Below are 13,870 nucleotides of genomic sequence, written 5' to 3' on the forward strand. Positions count from 1 at the left end.
GGCATCTCCTGTACTTTCTTGGAATTTGAAAAAATCTTCCTAATATTCCTAAAAAATTTTAATTAATGGCATGGATTGGAAAAGTTTCCGTATGCATATTTATCCATGGTATTTCCCTCAATTTTTCTACTCTGTGACATTTAATCATGAATTCCATAGATACGAAGTGAAATTACAATACTCACCTGTTCTGAAGCTTCCTTGAGTTGCTCAACGTGTTTTTCATTCAGGTCCTTCACCTTCACTTCCATCTCCTTCTTGGCCTCCTCCCTCAAACGATCCTTCACCTCCTGCGACGGCTCTCCCGACGCACCCGCCTCAGAGGCAGCCACCAATTCCTCACTCTTCCTCTTCTCATCCTCCATGCTTTTGCAAAGTTCCTCATATTTTGTCTTGTAATTCTTTGCAATTTTTCTTATCTGCAATTGAAAAGGTGAGTACTAATTGCCATTTGCCACCAATGACTATTGCCACCGTAAAGATTAACGCTGGAGTATACCAAAGCTATTTTCAGTTAGTAGCATCTCTTGAAGGAACACACTCAAAAGTTTCAGCCAGGGTGCTCTCTTAAACTTATGTTCACCATTTATTTGAATCAAGCAAGTCAAGTGATCTCCAAAAAAAATACACAAAGGATAATTTCCTGCATTGATCATACATTTAAATAAAGACTCCACCTCTAGAGAAGATAAGAAAGAAAAACTTGGAAAGTACAAAAAATGTTTAATTTTCACTCTTTTTTTCACAACTCATACAGGAAACTTCTACAAAGTAAAGCCTATGACTGTCCTATTTGTAAATAAACAATGAGTTCAATCTGGGACTTCAATTGCAGTGATTAAAATAATTGAAAATTTTTTGGGTGGCTGTAGGAGCACATGTAAAGATGAACTTTCTAAATGCTTCATTGGGGTTACTAATTCAGAAATCATTGCTAACATGAATGATATGATGATGGATGATTAAAGGGGTACGTGATTGCTAAAGCTGTAAGCATCTAGAGTGAAAGGGTGCATGATATTTTGCATTAATATTTGGACAAGAGATATATATCCTTGGGATGGCCATCGCGACTGCCCACAGTTGACCTAAATAAAGCCATGTGACTTGTTCCAAGGCTTATTCGCAGCTTTTCAGTGAACACCCTAGGACTTCCAGCTTCATTTTGTCATTGCAGTCTAAACGTGGATACCCCACTTTTCCCCTGAAACCAAGGATCAGTGAAACCAATGGATTGCCAGTGGGGAGTCTACTCTTAAGAAGGACAATATCACTTCTTCAGTTAAGAAGCTTATGAAGACTGCTATTTTGGGATTTTCAAGGAACAATCTTTGTCGATTATTTGAAGGAAGAACAAACTATTATAGGTACACACTGTACATTGCCATTAGACCATTTGAAAACCAAGCTGCAAGAAAAACAACCATGATTAGTCCACAAAAATATTCTTTTCCATTACAACATAACAGCTTATTCCTCGGCAGATGTGGCCATAACATTGATGGAATTTCAATTCCAATTTGTCCCCCATTTCCCCTATTCTTCAGATTTGGTTCCCTTGGGTTACTAATTGTTCTCCAATCCAAAGAAATGGCTTGTGGGAGGGGGATTTTATTCAAATGAATATGTGATTGTTGAAAGAAATACCTCTTTTGCACAGTAGGAACTAAGAATTATTCGGAAGGGATCATAATACTGAGGCAGCATTAGACAAAATCTAATCCTCAAAGGAATTTAACCCTTTGCACTCGGGTGCTTTTTTCTCCATTGCCTTAGTCTACTCGGGATTAAATTTTTTAAATACCCCAAATTAGCTAAGTGTGGCACTAGAATGAAAGACTGGAGTTTCTTTTCATACAAACTTATTTATTTGGATTTTTTGACATAATTATTGATAACTTTATTGATAAACCATAATTTAAACTATAATTTTTCATGGTATGATATTGTTGGAAGCATTCACCAACATGAAGACCTGGTTTACATTCACACGTCTCACAGATATACATAGTCTCTCTTCTTCCTCCTTTGATTCTTCGGTCAGAGCAATCTTTATGTTTTTTGTTAGGGTGAGGTGTGATTATGTAGAGTTTTCCATCTAAATGTTGCTCTATGTTTGTGGATGGTAATCTAACCCTGGACGTTTGTGTACCATCTCGGAATTTTCCAAAGAGATTGTGTACTAGTTTCCTTACAAATTTCACATGCGAGATCGGTTTTTCATTTTTTCTTTGTTGGCATTCTTTATACAATATAATTGAATTTACAACACTGACCTCAAGCCCCCAGAAAAACAATTTACGCCACCATTTTAGAGTTTTCCTCATGAAGCAGCTGCTTTCTAATTCTTTGGAATACTTATCCATCGTGAGGAGGGGAAAATCCTTCAGAATGAGCAACTACTAGCTGGCAAAGCATTCGTCCAAAGGGAAAGCATCTGTTGTAAGAGAACCCTCTGTCATTAGGGAAAACACCTGCGTTATGCTTCTAGAAACGTAAGTAAACCTCGGAGACTACATCTACATCAATACCATACAAGCCACCAAAAAGGTGTGTGGCAGGAGGTGCAGCACCAGGAGGAAAGGGTAAGGGATGAGGGGATTAGGGTTTTTCAAATGGATGGGGAAGGGTAAGGGGAACCTGCAAAAAATATATATATATATAAAAAAAATATAAATATAAGCGTATAACCCCGCGCAGTCGCTACCTTGTAGGTTAATACTTATTATGTCGAGCCGGATCCTGGGGGATTTCGATTAAAAGAATTCTGGTCTCTTATTGTTCTCGGAAAAAATGACCATTTAAATCTGTCTGTCCTGCAGTCAATCTCTCTAATCTTACATTCGTGATCCCTCCGCCCGTAATACGTTGGGGTTCGTATTATGTTCTTGATGTCATCGGAAAAGGACCCATCTTTAAATGTTTTTAATAAGTTTAATCTATATTGTAAACGCCGCTGTGTAAGGGAATCCCAGCCTAAATTTTCTAGCAAAGTAGTTACACTACTGCGTTGGTCATAGCAATTTTTGACAAATCTAGCCCCCCTCTGCTGAACTCGATCCTATTCCGAAATTAAATTTATCTCTTGAGGATCCCATATACTGGCAGCATAATCTAGGTGGGGCCTGACTAGGGCAATAAAACATCGTTCCTTCACTTTTTCGTCACATTTACCCAGCACTCTTTTTACAAATCCCAATTTTTTATTAGCGCGACCGCATATTTCCCGTATGTGCTTTCCCCAGGACAGATCGTGAATAATTGTTACGCCCAAGTATTTAAAGGAATCTACCCTCGCGATTTCTGTTTGCTTCACTTTGTAACTAAATGGGAGGGAATTACACCTTTCCCAAAAATGTATTACTACGCATTTTTTCAAATTTAATTCCAATTGCCATGTATCACACCAAGTCTGGATTGCATTTAGATCGTTAGCTAACGTGACTGTCATCGCGACTTCGAATGTCCCCATAAATCACCGCATCGTCAGCAAAAAGACGGAGCCTGCTATTAACCACGGTGCTGAGGTCATTTATGTAAATGAGGAATAAGAGGGGGCCTATGACACTTCCCTTTAGTACACCCGACGTGACCTTAACAGTATCGGATGATACACCGTCCAGAACGACTGTTTGAACACGATTTTTAAAAAATTGTCTAATCCAGCATATAACACTCCCACGGAACCCGTGTTGGTTATTTATCAATAAATCTTGGCTATCGAGGTACCTCATTATGGAACTAACAATTATGTGCTCAAGAATCTTACAGGAGATGGAGGTGAGCGATATTGGCCTATAATTACTGGGGTCCTTCCAGTCTCCATTTTTAAAAATGGGCGTCACAGAAGCTATCTTCCAGCCACTTGGCACGCTTTCTTCTGCTAATGATTTCTTAAATATTATATTAAGATAAGGAGCAATTTCAGACGATAGTTCTTTATACACGCGAGCCGGTATCTCATCAGGTCCCGGAGATTTGTTGGGGTCAATATTTTTAAGGAGTAACTCTATTCTGCCGGTGGAAAAGTCGATTGCATGCATTGGTTGCAGAAATGCTTTCGGGAGGTTCTCTGGTGTATTCGGGGAGCATTTATTGAAAACACTTTGGAAGAATGAGTTTAATATGTTGGCTTTGTCTAAACTACTTGTTACTTTATCCCTTTTTCGTTGTTCAATGAGTTTACCGTGGACTTTTTTCCCTGCACATCCCTGACGTAGGACCAAAACATCTTTCGGTTATCGTTTAAATGTTCACCTAATTTTTTCCTTTTGAATTCCGCTAGCGCCTTCCGGAATGCCTTCTTGGCAGTGGACCTAGATGCTTTGTAATTCTGTATGGTTTCGTTGATTTTATCAGGGGAAGAATCTTTAACCGCGTTTTTCATTCTGGCATGGCATGCCCTTTGCAGTCTTAGTGATTTCCGAACTTCAGAGTTGTACCAACGGGGTTCCTTATTCTCTCTTATATATTTACTAGGTATGAATCTCTGTATTGCTGAACGTGTTATAGCAAGAAAATTATTCCAGGTATCCTCGACACTCCTAGTTTTGCTTAATTCGTCAAATCTAAGAAAGGAACAGTTTAACTCACGTTTTAGGCCATCATGGTCAGCTTTATTGAATAAATAAATTTTTCTCTTAGGTTTGTTAACTTTTTCTTCGCTTAGGGAAAATTTAGCGTTTACAGCCCTGTGATCACTGATTCCATCAATAACTCCTACATTTAAGACTCTTTTGGGTATATTAGTAGCTAATAGATCAAGAATGTTCTTTCCCCTTGTTGGTGAAGTGACTAATTGATGTAGGGAATTTGAGGTGAACGTCAAAATGAGGGACTCGCATAAATCCTTGTGTTTACCTCCATTTATAAAACTGTAAGAATCCCAATCTACTGTGGGAACATTAAAATCGCCACCGATTATTAAACTATGCTCATTGTTGTGGGATGTAAAGCTTTTTATCTGCCTTTCTAGATCTAGTATTGAGTTAACGCCAGCATGGGGTGGTCTATAATACGTGCAAACATATATTCTTTTCGCACTGGGTATTTTTACTGAGCACCAGACACTTTCTATACAGTTATCAGGAAATAACTCAGCTCTCCTGATGGTAGAGTTTTTTACAGCGATAAACACTCCTCCTCCGGCTCTATTCTGTCTGTCGTTTCTATAAACTGTGAAGGACTTGGGAAATATTTCGCTGTCTGCGATATCATCTGTTAACCAACTTTCAGTTCCTATAATGATATCTGATTCTGTGCTATGAATGAGGTGGTGAAATTCCAGTATCTTATTTTTTAGACTTCGGCAGTTAACTACTACTACGGAAATTATTTCTTTGTCTAGAACCTTCGTGTTCGTTGCGGTCTGCTTTCTGGTGATGTTATTTATAAGTCTTTTGGGTGTCTTAATACACGATCGGTTTAGATCCTGATAAGTGAATCTTTCTTTTGTCTCATTAGCACTGTACGTAACTCGAGAAATTTCTTTAGGTAACCTAGTATGGTGAGACCCACTAATTGACCTACACTTTTTAATATCGTTATCAGGGAAATTTATCTTTAAATTTAAATTTATCCCACTACCTAACCTACTCATTTGCCTAAAAAATATCTACAGTGCTCGAAGATCCTATGAGCCACCCGAACCGACGCCTCAGGGGTGTAGTGGACCCCAGAGCGGTTCAAGGGAGCGCGACAAGACCCGAGCACCGGTCTCAAGTCCACAAACTCGGCCCCCATGTCCCGACAGAATTTCCACAGCCTTCCGTTTAGAGACTCAATACGACTCCAAACGTAAGCACCGCAGTCAGTCCGCGGGACAATGCTGCATATGGACAGCCATAAGTCTACACCAGATGCCTCCCGCACACGATCCACTTCGGATTTTAGGTCCCTAAAGGCACCCAAAATCTTTTCAGATCCGTACCTGGAAGCATCGTTGGTGCCGACATGGGCTACCAACCGCAGCATGGAGCAGTTCGTGCCTTGGACCGCCGCCCCCACTGCAGCCGTGGCGTTAGGAATTAACCCCCCAGGCATACAGTAGGAGGTAACCCTCTGGTTCTTCACGTCCCTATCCGACCTCTCCCGCAATGGGGCCACCAACCGCCGGACGTTGGAACTCCCTAGCAATAAGATTCCCCCCCTCCCAGCGCGACTACCGCTAGGGATGGAAGACGTCAAGGATCGGGGTGCACTCTTGGCCGCGCAAACAGGCGTCTCGACGCCGTCCTCGGACAGCGCCGCGAAGCCGTTGCTGACAGGGATGGGGGCGGCCTCCACCACTCCCTCTCCCGGAATCGACCTTGCCGCTGCTCCGCGCCTCTTAGTCGCCACCTTCCACTCCTCTGGCCGAGGGGAAGGGGTCGCCATCGGGTGAGAAGGGCTGGCCACCGTCGCCTTCAAGACCGACTTATTAGCATTTGCACCCGGACGCACCCGGGACACCAAACTGGTGCTGCTTGCGGTCCGGGAGGCAACGGGGCGAGCCCCCGCGCCCGAGGTGGCCACACACCCCGTCAGCCTGGAGCAGAGCTCCGCCACTATCCTCTCTAGCTCGGCGACGCGGGCCCTTAAGAGCCCGCTCTCCGCCGCTACTTTCGAGTCATGGACGGAGGACCTTCGGTCCATCCTATTCTCGATTACTTTTGAAAAGTTAATATATTTTTTAACGCCTAGGTTTTACCCTGTAATAACTTGAGTGGTGTGGAAAAGGCGCTCGCGAGGTACAAGTAGCTCAAGTAGGTGGGTAAGTCCGATATGTGCGTAAGTATAGGCTTATTGCAATTAGTGGTCGAGTGAGGGTCGAGTACCCTCGCAGCGGGGGGTTAAGTAGCTGGTGGGTGACCCAAGGGAAAGGCTGTTGACGCGGGGAAGGTGACCTTGGTTAAGGGCGAGGGGAGAGTACAATGGAGAGGGGAAGCTAAGGAATTTAGGGGGAGTAGGAGAAAGCAAGCATGCTACTACTGGTTTCACATGAGCTTTACAGCTAAATAATTTAAATACGAAGAGAAATGACAGCGGTAAAACTATATGTATAAACCGCGAGGAATACACTTACATATACTAAGAGCTAGTATATATATGTATAAAAATAAGCGGCACTCAAACACAGAGAAGACACAAGACTATATTTATATATAATAATAGATAATAATAGTATGTACCTCTAGAAATATACTTAGCAACTAGCAAGGATAATTAATGCAACACTCAAACACACCAAAACCAGGTAGATAGACGAGTACGAGCTAAATACACATGCAAATCACAGGCAACTCTAAACACTAAACTTATAATTTATCTTAAATTTAATGCAAATTCCCTCCTACATAAGAAATAAGAATTTGATTCACGAAGTTAAGGTAGTTGAATAATATCAACACCACAAAAATACGCTAAAAATAATATGCAAGGGCAAAGGCAACTAGAACAACGATGTTACTATAACAATAAAACGCGAAGACGTTACTACGTAAGGAAAATTGCTAATGTAATAATTTAAGAGACTCAAATGGTATAAATTCTAAAGTAGATATAAGTTAAAACAGTTATCTAAGATAAGAACTACAATACAATTACTGGAGCAAACGATAAACTATCTCGGCAAAAAAGCTACATTCGGCGAAACAATCAACTTTGTAATAGTATAACTAACGATAAAGCTAAACACTTAATGTTAAATGAACGAAATAAAATGAGTTTATTAAAATATATATAAATATGCACTACTTATCACTACTCTTAATATGTAGCTAGGACTAGGGGGCTATTCTACATGCGTCGCAAGGGGTTCTGCAGGTAGCGGCGGAACAGGTCCGGAGATCAGTGAGGCACGTCCTTACACTCCAAGAGTCAGACGAAGAATCTAAGACTAAGATAAGGACGGTTTTTTTACCACAGGAGGATGATGCAACCTCAAAAAAGCATGACTCCAGGAAAAGGCCTAAGGTTCGTGTTTTACTATGAATATAATAGATCATATCTTGGACCCTCCTACTCAAGATTCCTGACTATGCAATAGATAGGAAAAGAGCAGGCAGAATGTTTGATGAGACAGCGGACACTATGAAGAAAAGGAAATGAAAAAGTCAAAACTAGAAAGCAATGGACTAAGGATCAGCTGACTGAGGTAACTTTACATTCTGGTGATCTTTTTTCAGACACCCATAATCTCTAAAAGACTTTGATTTACATTTAGCTGACTTCCAAGTGATGAAAATCAAACAATACAAATGAAAAAGAACTTACAACACAGTAAATAGATTACAAAAACATCTGCATTGGTGGTGGCATCCTTTAGGAGATGGCATTTATGTCGACGACGACATCATGGGTCGATACTATTCATTTATAAAACAAGCCATGCTATTAATTAAGCTTTAACTTTCCTTTTCCATTCATGCAGATGATTACAAGAAAAGTTATTGGAAAAATAGACAAAAATCCCAATTCCCCTCGTGGTGAAACTCCGTGTCGAGTGTGGCTCGACATACGAGCTGCTGCCGTTGCTCACCGTGTTGAGTCACACTCGACATTCGAGTGCAGAAGGTTACGGCGAAAAAGAAAAAATTTTTTCCATAAAAATCAATTGGTTTTCATTCGTACAAAGGCTTTCCTTAACCACCCTCTGACACCAGTGAGGGTATAAAATGAAAATGTCAACTGCTTGCACAAATATTTTTAAAGATAAAAAAGAAGCATCTGCCTCAGAGTGGCCACCCAATCAATGATATAAATTTCCTGCATTTTACAGTTGATAAATTATATCGCTTTTAAATTTTTGGAGTTACCTTCAGAGATAAATTGGTAATTTAGGGGGATAATTTTGAAAAAAAATATGGTTAGTACATCAGCTAAAGCTGATTTCTGGGCCGTCTCAAAAGAAATCAAAATATACAAAATAATTGAGGGATCAGAGCACTTACAAAGTTCATACTTGCAGATAAAGTAAATGGTTAATTTATAGTTCCATGGGATAAATTTCACAATGTCACTGCCTCTAAGGATCATCCCGCTTGTAGGGGCCACAAGGCCCCTCTCCCATACCAATGTTCGGCTCGGGATTGCCCAGAGTCACATCACCCTTCCATGATGCTTCATCCCCAGGCAACTCATACCCTTCAGGACTATGGTCCGCTTTGAGTTTATTTTTTATTAATATAATACCCCACAAGCCACCGCTACGGTTTTTGGCACAGGGTGAATACAAACCAGACTATTTTTTTGATCCAAATATTTTTACCTGTACTATTGCCGGACAATATTATTCTGATCCCTTATCCTTTGTGGTAAATATGACATCTTAAATGCATCTGCTCAACACATTCTCTCTAATTTTATTGATATGATCTCTCCTACCATAGTCCAACAGGGGTAATAAGACATTTTCAACATGGCTGCTAAAAGACATCCTTTCAATTAATGCAAGAGATTTAATCTGTAATTCAACCTTAGCTCGGTGAGTGGTCACCAGCATTGCTGCTCTAATATTTTGGATCTGCAACTAAGTTTATCATAACAATGTTTTAAAAATATAACTCCTCTATGCTGCACACAATCCAATTCAGCAATCAATCCAACTTTGTGAGGATCCCATATTAATTCTTAATTACATAATTCCTTAGGGGAGGGACTCTCGGTCAGTCTTGATATTTCCTCTAGTGTTGCATTACTCAGATCCGACTGGTAGGGTGACTAGCCAGATTACAGTCTCAATTCCACATCAGACATTATCTTTCACTTGTGTCGCTGCATTGATCGCCACAAGACTGGAATCCACAAGCTCAGACCAGCACTTTCTTCTGTAGACAGGTCATGAAACTGTCTCTGTGTGAAATGGCTCATGTATCCTGTGTGATGCCCAATTGGCAGCCACATATTGAACCGCCTGATGTCAATACATGTCTATTAAAAGCAACCTCAACTTCTCATTCATTCAACCCAATGCTCCCCTCCTGTGTTCCTACCACAACAGCTAATTTATGATTTCACGGCCAAGTGGCCACCCTGGGCTTGGACCCCAGCAGATTAGTTAAACATTTGGCACTACAAAATTCACGCCTGTTGCGCATCCATCAAGTATTTGCCCTAAGAACTCAGTAACCTTGAGTCGGGTGTTTTTGAAATTATTTCTTTCACAGCACCAATACACTCTAATGTTGGTTGCTCCAGGGCACAATATAACTAGATAAAAAATAGCACAGTTTAGAGAGAGTCACTAGAAAAAAAGTAGCTAATTAACACCTCCAAGACCAAGCAGGTTTCCCCAAGTCACCTGGATTTCCTTGGTGCGAACTTCAGTCAACAGGGCTTCTTTGGCTCCCAAATCTTCAGTGATCCGAGCCAATTCTTCATCCTTGGCACCAACGCTTGCACGCAGCTCCCTCAGCTCATTACGAGCTGTGGTCAAGCTACTGGCAGCAGTGGCTGCAGCTTCCTCTAAACGCACTCTCTCCAAGCGAAGCCTCTTGGCTGCTTCTTCTCGTTCTTGTGCAAGTTGCCTCATCGCATTATCTCGCTCTGCCTGTCATAAAAAAAATGAAAATTAACACGTGTGTGTGAACTGTGAAGGCAATGAAATTAAGGGGGCACAAAAGATATCTTCAATATTTTCCTTGGAGTTCTTCTCTAAAGAGGAAGGGAATCAAGGCCAAATTAATGAACATATTCTTCACTCTTCCTCAATCTGCACTCAGGAATCTTAGTCTTACTCTAATCTTAGTCTACTCAGGAATCAATTTTTTAAATACCCCAAATTTACTAAGCGTGGCACTAGAATGATAAATTCATAGATAGAATTGATAAATTTATTGATAAACCATAATTTAAACTCTATAATTTTTCATGGTATGACATTTTTGGAAGCATTCACCAACATGAAGACCTGGTTTACATTCACACGTCTCACAGATATATATTGTCTCTCTTCTTCCTCCTTTGATTTTTCGGTCAGAGCAAACCACACAATCTTTTGTTAGCGTGAGGTGTGATTATATAGAGTTTTCCATCTGAACGTTGCTCTATGTTTGTGGATGGTAATCTAACCCTGGAAGTTTGTGTACCATCTTGAAATTCTCCAACAAGATCGTGTAATAGTTTCCTTACAAATTTCACATGCGAGATCGGTTTTTCATTTTTTTATTTGTTGGCATTCTTTGTACAATACACAACACTGACCTCAAGCCCCCAGAAAAACAATTTTCGCCACCATTTTAGAGTTTTCCTCATGAAACAGTAGGTGCTTGTGTTATGATCAGCTGTATCAACTCCCCCCATAAACTTGGTGTAATTTGTCACAACCTTGGGTTTGAAAACTATTTCATTCCTCCCACCACTAACTCTCCTTTTCACAGACTCAGTCTCTGCAGTGTCCCATGTACTGAGCATTGTGACCATCCTCTTGTCTTTCCATGCAAGGAGCATTATATTTTCATCCCTGTAAGCCACTATCTCTCCTTTCTTTAGCTTTGGATGTTTCATCACAGATGGATTATCTTTCCTATTGGGCATTATTGTCCCACTCAAGTGTGTTTTTTCCTTTAGCAATTCCTTTGCAAGAGTGACACTAGTGTAATGCCTGTCAGTGAAGAAATGATAGCCTTGAGAACAAGATACTGAGTTCTTCAATCTTTCATGCAGTTCTAAAACTATTCTGCTAGTAAAAGGGAGATCAGGTCTCACCAACCATAAGAATGGACAAATGAATTTAAGTAACCACATTTGGAATCTGAGAGGACATATAGACAAATACCCCATTTTGTTGGCTTTTTAGGATTATATGTGATGAAGTGCATCTTTCCCTTGAACCCAACAATAGCCTCATCAACAGAAATCTCCCTTCCAGGACAGAATCTCTCCTTAAATTTCATTTCAAAGTATGACAAGAAGCAGTTTACCTTCTCGGTTCTTGTTCTCAAATCTTTACTTGACTTTTGATTGTTTTTCAAGTGTAACATCCAAAATATTTGCAAGAATCTTTATCTTTTGAAAACAGCATGAAAAAATGGTATATGAGACTCAAAATCCATGGACCAATAACTCTGTAAGTTAGGTTGATTCAATACACCCGTATTTAATATTACGCCAAGAAAAGCCTTCATTTCCGCAATCGTCACATCTTTCCAATTATTCCAAGTGGATTGCAGGGATAGTTCTTTCTGGCTAATTTAATGCCTAGCATACTCGTTAGTTTCTTCTGTTATATTTTGTACCAATGGTTCTGAAAAAAACAACTGAAAAAACTCTATTGGTGTGGCACATTCAGAAGGTACTTGAGGTCCAACACATAACTGACCAGTGGAGAAGGGGATTCTGCTAGGCTAATGGTCATTCACAGATACGGCATTCCACTTTTCTTTTTCCGGTTTTCCACTATAAACACTACTTCCACTGGGCCTTATACCCGAATGCACAATGCTATCACCTATATCTCCATCACTATCACTTGAATAAACAATGGTGCGTCTTCATTTTGTCGGTATGAACTCAACATCACTGTCACTGTCAGAACATTCACCCTGATCTTTGGGCGTTTTCCTTTCCATAGTTCAAAATTATCCATGAAGAAAAACTGGAAAAAATATACATGTGCTTGTGGGCCAGTGAAATTATATGGACATTCCAGGTTAATGGAGCATCAATTCAAGTTTTTGACTACATATAGAAATACCGCCATAGTGTAAGAATACATTAAGTTGGGGTCCATAATATTTAGGTTTTAGTGTGATACTTGACACTTTTATTGGCAGTATCTTTTCAGTATTTCAAGATTTAGTACTAAGGGCATCTCCATAATACAAAATGCCTACGTCAGTTGATGCCAGTATTTCTTACACCCAAGTTGAAGAAATACATTTCTCCATTCTTTGTTCAATAATTATCAGGAAAAGCAAGTGTACTTGAACATGGGAACATTAAAATTAAAAAAAAATCTTCTTGAGAGAAATCAATTGAATGAAATACAGAGTACATTGGAAAATCAATACATGGTGGGAAGAAAATTGACCTCATGGGAAATGTCATGGGACCATGTAATGAATATAAAAAACCACAAACACAGTAATCAACCCTAAGGTCGGTTTAGAAGATGATGGTAGAGATCACCCAGTACTAAGCGCTATAGGGCGTGTGAAATTCACACATCAGGGTAGGGGGGCCAGTTCCTTTCCCTGTGCCGGTTATGGTTTCCCAGGAAGATCTGGGACCCCAAAAAATCACACAGCTTGGGTGGAGCTGCAGGTGCCCATAGTACTTTGCCCGGGAATCGAACCCGGGCCCCTCCAATCAGCAGTCCACATTCTACCCCCTGGACTACCGCGACCCATGTCATGAATTAGATACCTAAATTGAAAGTTACTCTTGCATCCATTTAAGCATTGCCCTGCCCAATTTGTAACTTCCATTGAGAGATTACCCATCAGGATGTGTAAATGGTTCACATTCCAAAAGTAACAATAATTCAATGAGCCATCGTCTCTCACTATTGCACACCGTCAATGTAAATAAAACCCTGCTAGGCTTGGCGCCACACAACTATGACCCCAATCACCTGAGCCCTCTTCAAGTCCTCTGGAGCCACACGGTTCGCTCTCTCCTGGAGTGTGTTGGCCCTTGCCCTCCAGCGCGCAGCTTCTCCACGCAAGGCTTGATTTTCCATCAGAATGTTGTCAAGCTTGGCTTGAATCTCCCGATTCTTCGCTTGCAGTGGAGAGAGCTCCTCCCTCATGGCGTCATAGCACACCTGCAGCTCCCTCATCCGCAGCTGCAGGTCGTCTCTTTCAGCTCGTAGCGAACGGTTGCTGTCAGTCAGTGCATTCAGTGTCTCCACCTGTGTTCCAAGGAAAGAAACATTTTTCAGAGGACAGAA

The 13,870-nt window shown here is 40.6% G+C and overlaps 1 protein-coding gene across 3 annotated transcripts in view; it reads right to left on the bottom strand.

Moving 5' to 3' along the window:
- The window catches only part of Mgtor (nuclear basket protein megator), a 160,327-nt gene that overhangs the window by 74,038 nt on the left and 72,419 nt on the right, over positions 1-13,870 (bottom strand). For all 3 annotated transcript variants that reach the window (XM_071598245.1, XM_071598243.1, XM_071598246.1), the window contains exons 19-21: positions 13,553-13,831; positions 10,280-10,528; positions 186-419 (exon numbers count right to left, since the gene is read on the bottom strand). In XM_071598245.1, the coding sequence (XP_071454346.1) occupies positions 186-419; positions 10,280-10,528; positions 13,553-13,831 (762 nt within the window). The remainder of the gene's footprint in view (positions 1-185; positions 420-10,279; positions 10,529-13,552; positions 13,832-13,870) is intronic.

The sequence above is a fragment of the Hetaerina americana genome, unplaced genomic scaffold, assembly GCF_022747635.1.
Source record: "Hetaerina americana unplaced genomic scaffold, ioHetAmer1.1.p SCAF_92, whole genome shotgun sequence".
Taxonomy (NCBI): Eukaryota; Metazoa; Arthropoda; class Insecta; order Odonata; family Calopterygidae; genus Hetaerina; species Hetaerina americana.